Source organism: Eptatretus burgeri, chromosome 9 (genome assembly GCF_056783735.1).
Source record: "Eptatretus burgeri isolate ZD-2024b chromosome 9, Ebu_testis_v1, whole genome shotgun sequence".
Lineage (NCBI taxonomy): Eukaryota > Metazoa > Chordata > Myxini > Myxiniformes > Myxinidae > Eptatretus > Eptatretus burgeri.
This window is the reverse complement of record NC_140969.1, coordinates 15,342,580-15,361,409: the sequence shown is the minus strand read 5'-3', so window position 1 is coordinate 15,361,409 and position 18,830 is coordinate 15,342,580. Positions and strand designations below refer to the sequence as shown.

Sequence of the window (18,830 nt, the reverse complement as noted above, 5' to 3'; positions counted from 1 at the left end):
CCTCGATACCCTCCCCTCCCAATATCTGAATGTTCATCTTGCCAAGAAAAGTAAATAAAGAGACTTTCTGTTTCGTCATCGATTTCGAGAATGAAATCCATGCAAGTTCATCGTCATGGAGCCAGAATTCCTCTTTCCATCAGCACGTCGGAGTGGTTTCCGACATGCCGCTCCCGATTTGTGTAATTTATAATCTTTCCGTGAAAACGCCGGAAGTCATTTGTTTCCAGTACGTATTATAAATACAAACTTTGTGAACCCCTCCCCGTGGCCTATATAGATTCGAGGATACGTGAGTTACGTCATCCGCCGAGGACATAATTTCTTTGGCAGTTTATTAAATCGTTTAATGTTGATAAAGCGATGTTTGATTTCAATTCTTTATCAGATCTATTTGGTAAGCATACTTTCCCATGACAAACTTCAATGAAGGGAAGTGTCGTCTTTGTCGCTCAGAAAGCTGAAGTAAACCAATTGACCAATCACAGTGGAGGGATGAGTGACGTAGGTGCCGGAAGTTGGAAAGTTTAAAGGAAGACGGAAGTTGAACGACTTGAACGTCTTCGTAGTTTGTTTCGGTTTGGATTAAGCCGTTGGGTTACAAGGAAAGCGGAACATGGTGGTGGGAGCATTTCCCGCTGCCAAGCTCATTGTGCTGGGAATCAGGCACCTGAATAAACCCCTGGCTGCGAATATCAAGGCGGTGGCGAGGAAGAGCGAGCTCTTTAAGTCGATCGCGTGCATCTGGCCAGCGCAGCGTGAGTTCGCATGGATATTGCTTGATAAGGAGGGTCACGCATGAGGAGGCACAGAAATTCCCAGAGAAATCGGCTGTTCTGGTGCTCTGACGGGAGGGGGCGCTGCATCGTAGAGCATACACGATCCTTCGTTCTGATTTTTGTTGCGCGTTCTTCTTCTCGTGCAGCAGATAATCATAACAATTGTGCAAATTATGACTAAAGCATGAAATTTTTACCAGTGTTAATACATATCATAAGCTTCATTTTCAGATCGGGAGGTAAGTCAGATTTGACCTCTGAGGATAGTGAGAGGTCAATGACCTCAATTTCATTGAAATTGTCATTTTTTTCACGATTCTGGTGGAGTTTGTCTGTTTTGGGAATCATTAAAAAGGTATGTTGCCATGTGTTGGCCCCTTTATCTTCTGGAGAGCCTTAATACATAATCAACAGGATGCAACCATGACTGAGCAAGTGCTTTAAATGAGGTCAGTGACCTCAGAAAACAAATTTATTGAAATACACATTTAGGTTATTGTGGTGTCCAGAACAGCTTGCATGAAATCGTGTTGTAAGATCATCTGTGCAACCTTAATTTTCAATGTGCACTGAACATAGTCTATAAGCTCAAAGTACAGTGAGGTCAGTTACCTCAGACACATGTATAGTACATACCGGAACATGTAATACACACACATTATCCATATAGACGCATAAATATAAAGGTGTCTGATTGCACCTAACAGTCTCCCGAACATGCACATAATGCGGTGCACTTGAGTGCAGCCTTGGTGCACTTGCAGCGGCCGGTACATCCCTTCTCGCAGCCGCAGTGGATCAGTTCGTGGCAAGATTTTGATGCCTCTGGCAGTGTCGTCCAAAGAGGCTGCCACCCAGAGGCCTCCTTTGTCCAGCCCCAGTCAGATGGGATGGGTAACTCTGGATTCAGGACCAGAGTTTGGTTCCATCAGTTGCCCTGGAGAGATGCACGCTTGATGTGCTGCTGGAGTGCTGCCTGCGTTGGGGGAATGTTTTCTAGAGCCCTAGACTTGTGTGCGAAGAGCTGTTTCCTCGCATCGTTCACTTCCATGGTGTCACTGGTGCGGTCATACATCAGCACAATGAAGCGCTCCAACAGTGACATTGACTTCTCACTGACATCACTTGGCATGTGTAGGAGTTCTTCAAAGGCATCAGTCACCTGTGGGAACACTTTCCAAATCTCCCAGGCAGTCTTCTTCCCTCTGCCAGCGAAAGAAGACACAGTGTCACACCCTGTGAGGGCATGGAAGATGGGGAGAGTAGCACATTGTCTTCGGTTCATGGCAGCAGCCAGTTGAACAGCTATGTACCGGAAGCTGGATCCAGCACCAAGAGCTATCCACAGCTCGTCAGGATTGATGTTGAATGAAGCCACAGCCAGTACCACAACATCAGTATCCACAGCGCGTGTGGCCACCTTCCTGATCCCCTTCTGCACAGCATCTGCCACATGTAGAAGCAGGCGAGTGTCCGCCTCCTTGTGTGAACATGGGGCGAGGCTCGTCAAGTCGGACTTGCAGGAGAGCACAGGACCTCAGTTCTACATGTTGCATACATTTCCTTGCCATCTGCAATTGGAAGACGAATGGCCTCTCGTGACAGGAAACCAAAGAGTTCAGTCTTGTTTTGATCCACACGAAGGAAGTCCTTCCAGTTCTTAAGCATGACGGTAGAGGGAGCCACTCTCTTCCTGATGCCCTTGCCCCTCTTCTGTCTAGTCGTGCCTTTCAGGCTGTCAGGTAGATATACATCCCAGATGAGGTCGAGTCTGTTGACCTTTTCGAGTTGAGTGGAGATGTAAGGTGCAAAGACTGTGTTCACATACTCTTCAAAGGTCTTTGCCATTACAGGATTGAGCATTTGAACAATAGCTGCTCCGCCAAGGATTGTGGCATCAACCCCAAGTGTGCTTGTGGTTTCGGGTTGGTCTGATTTCAGGCAGTGTAGTAGATCTGCTGACTCCAAGGCGCAGTTTTCCTCCTGTTGATAATGCTGGTGGGGCTGCCTGGTTCTCGTTACAGAAGAACTGGTCCAGATCCCCATCACGTGATTGGCAGGCAATTTACAGCCTCGAGAAGAGACTACAGTCACTCTTCACTGCAACGAGTTGGATCTGCTGCTTTGACTGCGTCTTGGTCTGTGGCCGACTGAAGAGTGGCAACTTGTTCTTGTGCAGTGTTTCTGTAACTGGCTTCGTGCATAGTTCCAGTCTTTCTTCAACAAACTTTGTGTACTGCTCCTCACCAAGGGACTCTATCTTCCTCAGTTTCTGCCACTGGGGTGTCCATGATGTCTCTCGTGTCAAGGACCGGTCGGTCAAAGCTAGACATCTGTAAATAACTACCAACACTGTGTGGAATATGTAGACACTTCTATTGGAACACAAATGCATGGTTTGTACATCATAAACATGTTTACCACTAACCAATGACGCCAAACATCAATATTTTCATACTTTGAGATCATTGAACTCTCACGGTCCTCAGAGGTCAAATCTGCCTTCCCTCCCAATCTGAAAATGAGGCTTATGGCATGAACTAACACTGGTAGAAATTTCATGCTTTAGTCATAATTTGCACAATTCTTATGATATGAGAGATTATCAGCTGTATTATTCCTCCTTCTCCTCCTCCTCTTCTTCCTCATCCTCCTTCTTCCTCCTCCTGTACCATACTCTGTCGCAGACTGAAGATGACGCCGAAGCCGCTTCCTGAGAAAGGGGGGATATTGGGTAGTTTGCCATTGCCTTCCCAGCAGCAGCTTGAGCAGAAATTTGTAATTTGTTTTTTTTAGATGCCGGTGATGGCTCACCTCCTCTTCACGAAGGACGCCGTGGTATCTTGAACGTCCACCAACTCATGTCGATGGACAGGAGGCCCGGTTTAATTCCCATCCGAGGGACCGATCGCACTGGGATGACAGTTTATACCTGGGTCGGGATTCAAACCCAGGCTCAAGTCGAGTGTGCGTACCTCTCGGCTATCCTCCCAGTCCGTTGGAGTTAACTCGAGTAGTAATTTGTAATTTCTTCAAGGTGCAGGTGATGAGTCGCTCCTTTTGAAAGAAACCGTGGGGTCCTCAATGTCCGCCAGCTAATTCAACTGGAGACGACACCCGGCTTATCGTCCATCGGAGCGACGACGCACTTTGTGATTCAACACCCTGATTATGAAGCACCAGTCCAGCCTGGTGTTGGCGCAGTGGTTAGGGTGGCGGCTTGGGATCCTCGGGTCCTGAGTTCAAATCCCCCTTCGCTGTTGAATTAATACCAGGTGGGGTTGACTCTGCCTGTCATCCTTCCGAGGTCGGCGAAATGAGTACCAGTTCCAGTGTGTGTACTGGTAGAGGGGCACTGCATCAGCGACAGTCACGCTTCAAGAAATGATAGCTACCCCGGCAGTTAAACTGCCATACGACCACCACCAAGCACCAGTCCGACAGTTTATAGTCGGGTGGGGAATCAAACCCAGACTCAACAGGTCAAAGGTATACGCATTACCTGGACACCATCCTGTGAGGCTTAAAACCATTTGTAGCTCACCTCGAATCATGTTATTGTACACACTGCTGAAACAGGTAGCTGCAAAACATTCCGAGCAAACACTACTTTGTACGACTTGTGAGCGTCGCATTGACATGAAATAACTACAATACAAAGTAAACAGACTCACACTTGAAATGAACATGGGCATGGATTATTCCCACAATGCAAAGGAGCATGCGCTTGATAAACGTGTCTTATTGCGACGGAGTTTAAACAGCACTGCATTACTGTCCTTGATGTAATACGAGAGTGAGGGCCCTTTGGTAGACGGCGTATCCGTGATAATAGAGTGTACATACGAACTCTTCATTATTGCAGCAGATAAATGTTCAAAGAGGAGTCACGTTAAGACACCACTCGGAATGCTTTGAACTCGACGCCCCTGCTCAGACACATCGTTGTTTGTTTTTTTTTCCCTGCAGTGTATCACCTGTTTGAGATGAAGGCCAAGATGCGAATGATGGGACTGAATGCGTCGCCAGTCAATCCCCTAAACGAGGCTGCCGCCGTCGAGCTCGGGGCGGAACTCGTCGGAGAGTTTGTCATCTTCATCGGAGGCGGTGCGTGCATCTGGTTCGAGTATTCTCGACAGTCGGCCAACAGCCAGAGGAAAGAACAGGAAAAAGAGGCACGGATGGAAGCCATGGAGACACAACTACGAAACCTGACGCTGGCCGTCGATGAGCTGGAAGCTCGTATGAGGAGTTCAACCCGCCACATCTATGCTCAGTCGTAGCGTTCTAGAACGAGCATGTACAATCTGTGACGATAGTTTCCTGTTGGTGCCTTTCAGGTTGAGCAACTAAACTGCAGTCGGTTATAAAAAGGAAAAAATGATTGAAATTTTTGTAACGGGGAGTGTTGTATTTTTCAGTCCTCAACTCGCTGAACCTGCATTTTAATCTGTTGGTTGCAGGTTCAAATTCCAAACCTGCTGGGAGGGAAATAGCAAACTGTCCAATGTATTTGCTTCAAAATCAATGCTCTGGGAACAGTATGGTTGTAGTTGATTGTCATATTTCTTGGTTTTAGGAAACTTTATTTAATTGTCTTTACGAGAGTTAACTTAGCTATATTACACTTGAGATACAGACGGACATGATATCTTTATACCTGTAAACTCTATCCTGACCGTGTTTTCACCCATCAAGGCAGCTGAGACCAATAGCTACCGTCTATATTGTTCACAGCTGTTTTGTATCTGGACATGCATTTACACGAGTTCACCGAGTTTCAAGCAATGCCAAGGACTGCATTGCAGGCTGTAGAATAGCCTCAGAGTTCCATTATCAAAGGTAGTTTTAACAAATTTATAAACGTGGGCTGACATGATTGAGGGCCTCGAGGTACGCACACTCGCCTCTGAGCAGTCTTGCCTTGGTTTGAATCCCGACCCGGCTATAAACTGTCATCCCCGTGTTTCATAGACAGGGCGATTCAACAATGCACGTGTGCCGTCCCTCGAAGGACGATAAGCTGGGTATTCAGTTTGCCAGCATTAGTTGGTGGACGGTAAAGATCCTACTGTGTCCTTCACGAAGAGGAGAGCTGTTGCCAGCATCATGAACAAACTCCAAATTCCTGCCCTAACCTCGAGGGGGCGACGCAACCACAATCCCAACAATGATGCAGCTATAAGCTGCAGAACAAATGATGTTATCCATAACCACGTGCTGCGTATGGAAGAAGATGAAGAATTTGTAAACTTGATGCAAATCGCTCATGTTGGCTGCTGTAGGTCATCACTTATGCTGATACAAATGTGGTTAAAAAAATAAGCCTCAGTTGTTACAATGAAATATTGCAATCTCATGTTGGATAGGTTTCTTATAAATTTTCATTAAACAACCAGGTGGTTTGTTCTTGTCACGTTAAATGCAAAACATGTGCCGGTGCTGCACAGAATGTACTTACAAAACGTGTGGAACAATCGAAATGTGCTGATCTCGCGATGACATAATGCGGGTTTCCTTATTACAAGGTGAGGTGTCGATGATGGTGAAGACATTTTTGAAACCATTTTTCAAACTGAAACCAAAACGTTCTCTTTAAGTGAAGCTCACCTTTTTGTTGGTCAGCTGCTTGGGTTGCACGGAGCCAAATGCTCTCTGAAGATTGAAACCAAGATTTTGATCAGAGAACTGAAGTCGCCAACGGTGGTGAAGCTCCTCAGACCCCAAGAAGCCTGCCACCTTTTTAGCCGTGGCAAACCTCGAGATGGGATTGCAGAAAGGGCTTGGTATAAAAAGGGGGAGAACTTGAGCTATGGGTTTTGAGTATGGGCTGCACTTCCTGCATTCTCGTGCGAGTGCAATTTTTGGTCGACTACCTGCGATCGAGTCTGTCACAAGTTCCCATGATTGCTTCAGATGGGCGACGAGATCTTCCGCCCAGGTGCGACACACAGTCAATACCGTGCTACGGATTGCTCGGATTTGTCAATGTCTGTACCGCTCGATGGCACAACCCGCAGGACAGCCACCTTCAAATCTCCCCTCTCCAGCCACGAAGGTGGTGTGGACCATTCTTTCTCTCCTAATCCCCTGGCCTCCATGTCCCTTGTTTGTTTGTTTGGATTGTATCAAGTGTTCCACACTGTGATCAATATTTATCTGGGCTAATCACGCGTTATAATACACATTCCTGTAGAATGAACATATATAGTACATGTCAACCGTGAACACGTATGCAATCCGTGCCTCTTCTGTGAAAGCAGCTTTACTTGAGGAATTGCAATTTGGGTTTTTATATTTACCTTATTGGGAATATGAATGTTTGCAGGAAAAGCATCCTGAACTGAATCGGTCATTTCTTGTGCTGTTAAATCTCCCAAGAATAAAGGAAAGTTTGGGGATTTGTTTTTTTTGTAAATCTGTCCATGTCGCTGGTGTTGAAGCATTTCCTTTAAGCCAACAAACCACATAACAGCACTTGTACCCAGGGTTCATTCCCAACCGAACAGAGCTAAGGGGTGCAACACTGTTCCTTTTTTGTGTGAGGTGAGAAAACAAAGCTACAGAGAGTAATATTCAAAAAATATAAAATTCATAAATTCCCCAAATTAGCGACCATTCCATAAAACTCAAAACTCTACACCGAATGTACGCATGCTGTCATGGTGGTCTGTGGAGATCTATACCAGCACTTTAACGCCTCTTTCAAAGTCAAACCACAATCCTACTCGCACTGCATTCACAAACGGATGTCTGACAACAGGAGAAATACGACGCGTTTCAAGGTTGGCGTGAAAACGGTGAAGCCACGTGGAAAATCTTTGATGTTTGGCCGGAAACCTGATGAAGACCGTCCTCGAGTTAGCACGATAAAGCAAATCCAGAGGATTTCTAGCTTCGCTTTCACGGCAGCACGGTCGTCAAATAGGAACAGATTCTCGACTCGTAGATTTGTCGCAATAACCGTTTTTATAAAAAGGGCAGTCTATCGTGTCACCACAATAAAAATTAATCTCTCATACCTGGAGAATCAATCAATTAACTTGCATTTGAACAAGAGAATATGTACAAATCGAGCTCAACGACAACACCTTGTCAAAATGAGGAACCATGAGTCCATAAAAAAATAAAACTAAAGTCCAACAAAAAACACGGTCGACTCATCGCGGTACCTCGGACCACCGAAAACAGGAGCCTTGGCAGTGTTACTGTAACGCAAACGTTTCCAATGTTGATTTGAGACAGGTGTTCAACTCTCAAATCTACATTTCATTACTTATCGAATCCATTTCCTTCAAGAGGTTCACATTCAAGTCGTGCCCTCTTTGAACATGGTTCATTCATGCTCTGCCCTTTACCCTCTGTCTGTTCTCTTTTCACCTCTTCCTTAGTTGCCAACTTCAGTTCATCAATTTCTTCTTTTTCCATCACTGCTTCCCCAAATCCTTCAATGTTTGTTCGCTCCTTTTCTGGGGTCTTCCGATTTTCCACAACCCCTGTAGTGCAGAAATAAGACAAAACAGATGAGTGTTTTGAACAATAATTATGATAATTTGTGAAAGATTATTAGAAAAGTCAAGAAGCGTTTCAAAGATGGAACCAATCCTGGATAGATCACCACTCTGTCACACGATACTCGACTGAAAGTGACTGGAATTTGGAATTCATTTAGGGAGTCGCACTTTATCTTTTGGACGCTCATCAACTCGCCGCCTCTCCGTGAAAGACACCGCGTGATCTTTAACCTCCACCAATGCTTGCAGATGGGTCCTCTGGCTTAATGTCTTTCCAATGGATGGCACAGGGATTGACTAATCACCAATATTTGCCCAATTACAGCTAAAAAAATTCCAGATTATTTCATGAAAATTTGAATCTGCACCAAACAGCACGGCACACCCTTGCAGAAAGCTGAGTCGAGCCAACTTGTACGACCATCTCCAACAGCAGAGTGCAACAGCATGAAAATTTGAGAGTTTGGCGCAGGTCTACATCTTATCAATGATTAAAGCGTATGCTCAGAGTCTGGGATGTCGGTGGCTCAAACCCCATCCGAGTCATACCAAATAATTTAAAAATGGTACGTGCTGTTTCCTTGCTTGATGTTCAGCATAAAAAAAAAACTATAAGAGCATGGATAATCCCCAGAGGTTGGCATCCATCGGTCGGAGGAAATTCCTCCTTCGGAAATGCCATGCGGAGTGCAGTGAGAAAGGCCGGAGCCATTGTTGTGACGTCACTGGTAACCAGAGTGCACCGGGAAGTGATGGCACTTCCTACAAACTCAGTGGCTGTGTTTGTGAGAAGTGATGGCACTTCCTACAAACTCAGTGGCTGTGTTTGTGAGAAGTGATGGCACTTCCTACAAACTCAGTGGCTGTGTTTGTCTCATCTAACAGTCCTGGGATGTGTCTCATGTATTTGTCTGTATGCAGCTGCACTAACAGCCTAAGATCCTGTTAAAAAAGATATATTCCCACCAGCAATACTCACAGCTTTTCTGCTCCAACAGGAGCTCCCGGGGAAGCAGTAGGCTAATGCAGACCATTTCCTTTCCTGGAGCAACATTTCTCACGATTCGCACCTCTCCCCCACACCACGTCTCTCCCAGGCCTAGGGCCTGGCCAACCTGCATTCGAACATCTTTAATCACATCCTCTGCCTTTGAAAAGGCATAGCAATGCACAGTGATGAGTACATTTTCTGCTTCTTGACATGCCTTGACAGCTCTCACATCTTCTGCTCCGAGTTTTGAGAAGCCAGGCTGATATAAAAGTCCTCGAAAACACGGCAAGTAGTCAATAGCTGATCCAGGCAGATTCATAATTACATGACACGTCACACACTTCTTGTCCTCCACAAAGTCCTCCAGCTTTTCTTTCTCCTCCTCTGCTTTGATAATTTCAATCAAATCTTGCCGCAGAGGACCACATATAAACTCGGCAGCATCCATATTGAAGGACTTGAAGGCACGAAGGCTGTCCGCACGTAGGCGGTAACGGCGCGCATTGTTTTGCAGCCAACGGTAAGCTTCTGGATTGAGATCATTTGCGAGGACGCGGCAGCCGGCACGAGCAGCCGGGATAGAAAAAGGTCCAATTCCAGCAAATATATCGTAAATGGTATCACCAAAACAAAAGCGGGAAAGAAGACGTTGCCGCTCTGTGCACAAGCGAGTGTTCCAGTAAACCGCAGCGAAGTCAAATTCAAAAGAGATTCCATTTTCTTTCACCTGTGTTCCACAAGGCCACAAAAAGCAAGATTAAAGAGATGATTTCAGAGCTGAAGCCCTCATAAGGGGGCCACATATTTATTCAATACACACGAAGACAGGGTGGGAGATCAGGGTTTGAATCCAGAAAAGAAAAATTGAGAAAACAAAAGGAAGGGCAGAGGGATTGAAAGAAAAGGGAGGGTTGGGAAATGTGGGAAGAGGTGGGAGGGAGAAGGCTGTACATGATGCTGTATTGAAAAGCAGGTGAGAAAAATTAACTTGCAACTACTTCCTCTTCCATTTAATGGCAAAATATGAGTGTAAAAAAGAAGAAAAAAAAGGAGTATCTGTGGTTAAGTTTCAACCGTTGTTTATCTAAGAGTGCCATGTTGATACATCTTGGTAATTTTGTTTCACATGCATCCACAACCTTTTGGAAGTGATACACTAGACCAGCGTTTCTCAACCTTTTTACCCTTGTGGAACCCTTGAAATAGTTTTCATGTCTCAGGAACCCCTGCATAAAAATTCTTATATACCATTATTAATATTTTTATCGTAGTTCACGTGGTAAATATAATATTTTTTTCAGATACCTGTTTAAGGAAAAAATGACCCCCTTTTTGTCAAATTCATTGGCAATGAAAAAAAAACATACTGCTCGTTTATGAGACCTCACACCGAGGTTTTAATTCACACAAAAAAAAATTTTTTGTTTGTTTGTTTGAAAACGTCATTTTTGAAAGTGTTTGTCAACCCCGAGTCTGTTTGACAATTAAAAAACACACCTCATGCAACTTGATCAACAAAACTTAAACAAATAAAGCTGAAGCAATCAAGGTAAACATTAGAACACAGAGAGAGAGAGAGAGAGACAGAGACAGAGACAGAGACAGAGACAGAGACAGAGACAGAGACAGAGAGAGAGAGAGAGAGAGAGACAGAGACAGAGACAGAGACAGAGACAGAGACAGAGACAGAGACAGAGACAGAGACAGAGACAGAGACTTCGCGCTAGGAAGCACAGAGAAGATAGATGGACACCGTGCATGCGTCCCGTACTTGAGTCAGTCACTCAATGATACACGAATCCGCCGCGTCCAGGACGTCCACTAACCAGTGAGGGCGGTTTCACACTGCACTGGCGCCATATAGACATCAGTAAATACATTCCCTATGGTTGTTATAATCGAAAATAATATAAGAGGTTGAAGCCTCTATTATAATAACCAAGGAGTTTCCAACAATATGCCGTACGTGTATCGCAAAATTACGAATATTAAATCAAACAAAAACTACTCAAAAATACATTAGCCTATTTATTACTGTTTCTCGCGGAACCCCTAGCGACCTCTTGCAGAACCCTAGGGTTCCGGGGAACCCCGGTTGAGAAACACTGCACTCGACCCTCAAATATCGTGGGTTCCAATATCGCGGGTTTTGACCAATCGAGGGCAACCTATTGTGTTCTAATTTCGTTAATAGGGGATTTCATTTCGGCCAATCTCAGTCTTTGAGCTAAGATGAGTCATTGTTTCATCCGTATGTACGATTACCTCCCATTACGAGCCTTTTCTTGCTTCTTGTGCACCGTTAATTGTTGTCATCAGACCAGCATAAGGGAATGAAGCTAACTTTAATAATGAATCGTCATCGAACAGGAAATAACATACGAAGATCCTGTAATACTAGATTTACAAAGATCTAGTTGACACACAACAGTTAATGACGGTGCACAAACCGAAAACAATGGAGAAAATTAATCGTGCCAAAACGCAAAGAATGGTTATGAAATTATGTGAAAATAATTGAATTGTTAAATATGTTGGCAAGAAGTGAAAGTGCGGCATCTTTGGGCCGCAATTACTGGATCAATGAATCGACCGTGCAGTGAATGAGAGTCAAATATCTGTTCAAGTGTCCTGCTCTGCAAAGCGCAAACATCTCATTCCAGTCGCAGGATCATCATATTGAAGGGATGGAAAAAGCGCTTCTTGTTTGGATCGAGGACCAAACAGAGAAAAATGCCTTTGAGTGGACAGGTGTACGGGAGAAACCATTGTAGATTTACCAAGGCTCCAGTTCAACCATGGCTCAGGGAACTAATCGAGGTGAAGGGATTGATGCCGGAGCAGGTTTTTAATTTCAAAGAAACGGGATTCTTTTGGAAGATGATGCCATCTCATACCTTCCTGTCCAAGCAGGGAAGATCTGCTCTGGATCAAGGTGGCTAAGGATCGTTTTACCATTCTTGTATGTGGAAATGCAGCAGTGGATTTTGTCGCGCTCCCGATGATCGAACAGCCATCACAAGTTCTGCATCGACATCTTTATAACCTCCCCCTTCCCCCTTTAGCAGCATCGTCATCATCTCCGAGCTAAGTCTTGTGTTTTCCATTGACGGCAGAGTACAGTACGAAAGAGTACATAAAAATGTTTACCCTCACCCACCTTGCTGTTTTGGTATAAATTCAAAAGGTAAAAGTCGTGTTTTGGTTTATTACCTCCACCACCGAAGGTGAATGAGGTTATATTTTCACCCCTTTATTGGGTAGTCAATCGAGTGGAAAAAAACAAAAATTCGAATTTTTTTTTTTCGATTAATTTGATCTATGATCTACCCTTATTTGTTGGTCGTGGTATTGGTCTGTCCGTGTGTGTTTGTCGGGGGTTTTTGACCCCTTTGCAGTTGTTCGATTTTGATGAAATTTGGGTGGTAGGACCAGTTTATGACCTCGTTGTGCCGTGTCGGTACTGGTTGCTAACGCCCCTTTGGTTGCCTAGCAACGGGACTTTGAAATTTTTTGAAAATCATAAAAAATTAATTTTTTCGAAAATCAAAAATCGGGCCATGACCGACTGTGGCAGTAAATTCAGCCATATTGTCAAAAATTTCCAGCCGGATCCTATGAAAACTGTCGGAGAAGATAGACTTTGAATGAACCCTGGTCAAAAACAATAAAAAAACGAAGTTCGTTATATCTCAGAGACTATGAGTCAGATATAAATGAAACTGGTATGGTAGGTTCATGGTATGTCCGAGTTATGTGTGAGAAAGAACCGTTGCTATGGACCCCTCCGTTGCCTAGCAACGGCCAAAAAACCTCTAAATGTGGGGGTATTTTAACGAAAAAACAATCTGCAGCATTAACCCTTCAAGCTAGAATCATGAATTTTCTTGTGCTTAATCCTCAGGTCATTCCCCATCGAACGGGCCCATCGCGTCAGGTTCTATTGGGTGGTCGACTACCCATGTCCGCCTACCGGCTTGTCTGTTTGTTTGTTTGTGTACAGGATATCTCAAAAAAGTTGTGGACCCATTCGGATGAAATTTTGTGGACAAGTTGGGTGTGTGACAAGGACAAACTGATTAGATTTTGGTGAAGATACAGATCCGGATCTGACTTCTAAAAATTTTTAAATGATTCTTCACCATTGAGAGATAGGGCCAAAAACGATATGTAGCACGATATCTCAAAAAGTTGTCGACGGATTATCATGCATTTATTGTATTTACCTGTTTATTTCAACGTTAACATGTTTTTTTAATAGATATTTACGTGTTTATTTCAATTGTGATGTGTTTATTTTCTGTCTGCCGCCGACCATCCTCTCTATTTCCTCGAAGTCCAGGAACCAAACCCCCCTTTTCCCCTTGGCCCTTGGTTTCCATGATTGCGGTTTTAACTATCGCAGTATTTTCCAGGAATTTAATATTTGAGGGTTTATTGTGCGTCATAACTAGGATAAATAAATATATATTATGGAGAAAAACAGAGAAATTGCTCATGTAAACATCGAACGGGAGTCATTGTAATAGGTTCAGGGAATCATTGTGAATTATAAAAAAATAAAATAAACGAGATGTCGCCTTCGAATCAAAAGGTTCTAACGAACAAAGGTTCAATTACCAGACAACATTCCGATTCTAAGGCGACGAAGTGCTGGTTTGATATTACGGGCATATGGCCTAGAGAGGGATGCACACTCGCCTCTAAGCTGTCTAGCCTGGGTTCAAATTTTGACCTGGCTGTTAGGATTCGGGTTAGTTTTACAGGCAGGGTTGGGGTGATTCATCAACATGTGCCATCCCTCCGATGGACATTAAATGTGCACCCCATGACTCCATCTGCCAGCATTCGTTGATGGACGTTAAATATCCCACTATGTCCTTCGCGAAGAGTAGGTGAGCTATCGCTGGCACCACAAACAAATGACAAATTCCTGCCCTAACTACTGACGGTAGAGCAATGACAAACCACCCAGCATGACCCCCAGGCGAGAAACTGCTTCAGCAAAACCAACACTCTGTATCACAGATTATGGTACATCAGATTGGTTCACCGGGATGAGGGTTCGTCAGAACGTGCAGATCCTGCCTAGCAACGCCCGTGAAAAGATACAAACATCTTCATAATCTCTCGAGGCTGCAGCTCTTACCGTCGTAACAGTATCGTCCTCACCAGCAATCACCTCCATCGAGAAATTCCGGAAGGTATTGTTTATGGTATGCGTCTTGTTTACCACGGTCCTAATTCCATGATTTTTATCAATGATAACCTGACCTGTTACAAAGAGAGAAGGACATATATTAAACAGGCAAAGAGTGGGGACAGGGCAAGAATAGAAACAATAATGGAACTTGGATACAGGAGGCCCTTTGGCCCATCAGGCCTGTGCTGTGTCAACATCACGTTCATAAAACAGGGAAGAGGGGGTAATGTGACAGGGAGATTGTGTGTGTGTGTGTGTGTGCGTGTGCGTGTGCGTGTGCGTGTGCGTGTGCGTGTGCGTGTGCGTGTGTGCATGTGGGGCATTCCATGTCAAGTGTACACACCCTCCCGACACTAATACCTCATTTTCTCCCCATATGTTGGTCATTTATTCGCTTGGGTGAAAAAACTCAAAATACCAACTTTTAGACCTGTGGGCCCATTTTAGGGGCCCCCCAAAGTTGGGTGCCCCCGGCTGCCCCACAATCTTCCAGAGGCCATATCACAGGGTGTAGGTGGTCCGATTTGGCTGATCTTGGTATCAAAATGCTCGTAAAAGCGAGATCTTTCGAATCACGTGAGGTAAAATAACTCCGAAACAAATTCAAAAAGTTATAGTTTGGGGCACCCTTTGACCTTGGGTCCCCGCTCCCGAGCCAAACCGATGGTCACGATTTTTTTGTGTGAGAATACCCCTTCATATATTCCAACACCTCAGCATAAATGGAAATGGGATCCCAATAGGTTCACACATGGCAAAGATTTATGTTGGGGGACTCGGGTGCTGGACACACAATACGCCACAATACATACTGTCAAATAAAACATTGGTTGGCAAAAAATCTTGACTATAATATGCTATGAAAAACTCTTACTCATACTAGTATCACTTCCAGTTCCTGCATGTGGAAAATTTATGTACAATATAGATATAGTGTATTGGAAATCTTGTGTTCAAATATTGTGCTTTGTGTTGTGGCGTATTGTGTGTCCAGCACCCGAGTCCCCCAACATAAATCTTTGCCATGCGTGAACCCATTGGGATCTCATTTTCATTTGTGCTGAGGTGTTGGAGTATATGAAGGGGTATTCTCACACGAAAAAATGGGGACCATCGGTTTGGCTGGGGAGCGGGGGCCCAAATTCAAAGGGCACCCCAAACTATAACTTTTTGAATTACTGTTTCGGAGAATTTTACTTTACGCGATTCGAAAGATCTCGCTTTTACGAGCATTTTGACACCAAGATCAGCCAAATCGGACCACCTACAACCTGTGATATGGCCTCTGGAAGATTGTGGGGCAGCCGGGGGCACCCAAATTTCGGGCGGGGGGGGCTAAAATGGGCCCCGATGGGTCTAAAAGTTGGTATTTTGAGTTTTTTCACCAAAGTGAATAAATGACCAACATATGGGGAGAAAATGAGGTATTAGTGTTGGGAGGGTGTGTACACTTGACATGGAATACCCCATGTGTGTGTACGTGTGTGCGTGTGTATGCGTGTACGTGTGTGCGTGTGTGTGTATGCGTGTACGTGTACGTATGTGTGTATGCGTGTACGTGTACGTATGTGTGTATGCGTGTACGTGTACGTATGTGTGTATGCGTGTGCGTGTGTGTATGCGTGTACGTATGTGTGTGTGTGTGTATGCGTGTACGTGTACGTATGTGTGTATGCGTGTACGTGTACGTGTACGTGTGTATGCATGTACGTGTGTGTGTGTGTGTGTGTGTGTGTACGTGTGTGTGTACGTGTGTGTGTACGTGTGTGTGTACGTGTGTTTGTACGTGTGTTTGTACGTGTGTGTGTGTGTGTACGTGTGTGTGTACGTGTGTTTGTACGTGTGTGTGTGTGTGTGTACGTGTCTGTGTGTGTGTGTGCGTGTGTTTGGGTGGGTGTGTGTGTACGGGTGTGTGTGTGTGTGTGTGTGTGTGTGTGTGTGTGTGTGTGTGTGTGTGTGTGTGTGTGTGTGTGTGTGTGTGTGTGTGTGTGTGTGTGTACGCGTGTGCGTCCGTGTGCGTGGTTTTCGTCACATTTTATCCGATGTTTGAACATTCTTGTTTCCCGAAACCAGGAAATGTGTAGAAGTTTCAGACAAACCACGAACAGACAGACACTCCAACACACCGATGAGGTACTTGTAGTCCAGCTGGTGTTCCCGGAGGTTCATGTGAGCTATGTGCCCCATGCGGCTAAACCCCGACGGGACATCCTGACCCTCGGGTAGCACAGCACGAAGGACCTCATCCACGTGGAAGTTCACGTAGTCGAGGTCAACCCGGTGAGAGACCAACCTGAGGTCTGCGTCTCGGGTTTGCGCCAAAATGTGCCCGAGCTTCCCGGCCTGCAGTCCGTCCGTCACAGTCACTTGCTTTGGGTCCAAGAGGATCAATTTGTGTTCATTTATCGACGAACTTCCACTTTCCTCCATTTTTCCTTCAAAGCATTTTACCTCAGTTTCAAAACCATCGCCGTGAATCTTCGCAACCACTTCCTCTTCTTCTCCCTGGTCTTTTTTCTTTACCTTGATCGCAGCACGACACGTCCCCTCAACCAATGCACTCCTTCCTTCCCCCGTCGTCCCTAACTCCCCCCCTTCCCCTTCCTCCTCCCGCGGAGCATCGATGACGCATTTCAAGTCCCGCTTGTTCAGTCGGACTTTCCGAAGACGACGGGAGAGTTCGTACGCGGATTTTGTGGGGACTCGCAAGGCGGGTACACAGACGGTCGACGCGAAAAGACCGCGGTTCAGCTGGGTCATGCCCCGCACCGCGCTCGAGGGACCAAGATTGTCCTTGGGATCTTTTGACGAACCCTCCTGAAAAGAGTCGGTCGTGGTCGTGGTCGTGGTCGTGGTCATGGTGGTTGTCATGGTCACGTCCTGCGTCGCCGCTTTTGACGCCATAACTATGAGTCTCTGAGATCGAAAGGCCAAGACGCAACCTGTTACTATTCTGGACGCCACGATGAAAATACTTCCTGTCACGTGTGTCTAACGAACCACGAACTGGAATTTGGTTCACAGAAAAATAATCCTAATAATGAGGAGAAAATGAGAGGAATACTAATATGAAGGATTAGAAGAAGAAGAGGAATAGGATGAAGAAGAAGAAGAATAGAAGGAAGAAGAAGAAGGAAGAAGGAAGAAGGAAGAAGGAAGAAGGAAGAAGGGAGAAGGGAGAAGGAGAAGAAAAAGAAAAAGAAGAACAACCACCTTCACGGTACGAAAGACACAGAACGGAAAAAACAACGAGAAGGTGAAAGCTTTATATTACCGATTCGAATGTCATTTTCAGGATACAAATTCGCACCAGCATTCCAACATTTACTTCAGTATCGTACTCCATAATCGTACAAACGAAGCCGTTAAATCAAATGACAAAAAAGGGAGAGCAACAACCGAGCTTTAACATCTTGTGCAACACACTGCAAGAAAGTCGCGACTGTGTGGTCCGAACGAGCGGGAAATAAAAAGGATTATCACGATTGGGCAATCATCCCGACATGATAGATTTGATATCTCCCGAAAATACGAGCTTATTTACAATCTACATGTTCTTGGTGGTAAAACGACGGCTTTTTGCATGGAAAAATCAATCTGTCGGCATTCTTGAAATTCGGGAACAGTTTTGAATAAGCCAAAAAGAATAGATTTTTTTTAATTTGGATTTTGCATTCATTTTGACAAGTACAACGGCCGAATATACGATTCAACACCGAAAATCATTGCAGCGCCAACTACGTCCGTCGAGAAATTAGTTTTATGTTCCTTTTTAACAATGTCGCAATAAATGTCTCCTGTTCTGAAATTGAAAACGACAATAAACAAGCTCGAATGAGCTAAGATCCTCGTCCTCTTAATGATGACGTCATAAAAACGAATATGACGTCATTGTCATGTATCAAGTTTGCGATAAATTATCTGTGCTCATGCCCGGCTTGATTCCCGCAAACAAGATTCAAACAACTTGCCTAGTTTCGGAGATAATGGTATAGGCGATTTGCATTCGCGGCGATATTATGACGTCAACTTTTTTTCTCTCGGAAGAATTTCCAAAATCGGACATGGTCACTGCCTGCGCGTGGGCTTTCTGCATATACATGGCAAGTTTCACGAAGATCCGATGAAAACTCTGGGTTGTGAAACAAAAAAATGTCAAAAAAATAGGAATGACGTCATAAAGATGGATATGACGTCATAGTTAAATAAGATTGTCGTTCTCTTTGTTAATCCAGGTGGCTGCTGTGGAGTGGCGTCAGAGTTGACGGTGGGATGTTGCGGTGGCATTGGACTAGTAATGGATGGGCCGTAAGCCCCCTTGTGACTGGTCGGGGTTGTGGTGT

The 18,830-nt window shown here is 44.8% G+C and overlaps 2 protein-coding genes across 2 annotated transcripts; one reads left to right on the top strand and one right to left on the bottom strand.

Annotated features, from left to right (window-relative positions):
• Window positions 1-500: 500 nt before the first annotated feature.
• On the top strand, window positions 501-7,197 carry OPA3 (outer mitochondrial membrane lipid metabolism regulator OPA3). The gene is made up of 2 exons (XM_085894164.1): window positions 501-758; window positions 4,749-7,197. The coding sequence occupies exons 1-2, from the start codon at window positions 617-619 to the stop codon at window positions 5,060-5,062; spliced, it is 456 nt and encodes a 151-aa protein (XP_085750290.1). The 5' UTR covers window positions 501-616; the 3' UTR covers window positions 5,063-7,197.
• A 532-nt stretch (window positions 7,198-7,729) lies between these two features.
• TRMT5 (tRNA methyltransferase 5) lies at window positions 7,730-17,591 on the bottom strand. Its single transcript, XM_085894163.1, has 4 exons — window positions 16,614-17,591; window positions 14,434-14,558; window positions 9,273-10,011; window positions 7,730-8,275 (listed from the first exon to the last, which is right to left on the bottom strand). Exons 1-4 carry the CDS (start codon window positions 17,389-17,391, stop codon window positions 8,052-8,054), a joined length of 1,866 nt encoding a protein of 621 aa, XP_085750289.1. The 5' UTR covers window positions 17,392-17,591; the 3' UTR covers window positions 7,730-8,051.
• Between the last annotated feature and the right edge of the window lie 1,239 nt (window positions 17,592-18,830).

What these genes read in the sequence shown, in the direction of transcription:
- OPA3 (XM_085894164.1), top strand. Translation starts at nt 617, where the DNA reads ATGGTGGTGGGAGCATTTCCCGCTGCCAAGCTCATTGTGCTGGGAATC. An exon ending in GTGCATCTGGCCAGCGCAGC is followed by an intron (nt 759 to 4,748) that starts GTGAGTTCGCAT and finishes TTTTCCCTGCAG; the next exon opens with TGTATCACCTGTTTGAGATG.
- TRMT5 (XM_085894163.1), bottom strand. Translation starts at nt 17,391, where the DNA reads ATGGCGTCAAAAGCGGCGACGCAGGACGTGACCATGACAACCACCATG. An exon ending in AGGACGATACTGTTACGACG is followed by an intron (nt 10,012 to 14,433) that starts GTAAGAGCTGCA and finishes TGTGGAACACAG; the next exon opens with GTGAAAGAAAATGGAATCTC. An exon ending in CCTGTTGGAGCAGAAAAGCT is followed by an intron (nt 8,276 to 9,272) that starts GTGAGTATTGCT and finishes TCTGCACTACAG; the next exon opens with GGGTTGTGGAAAATCGGAAG.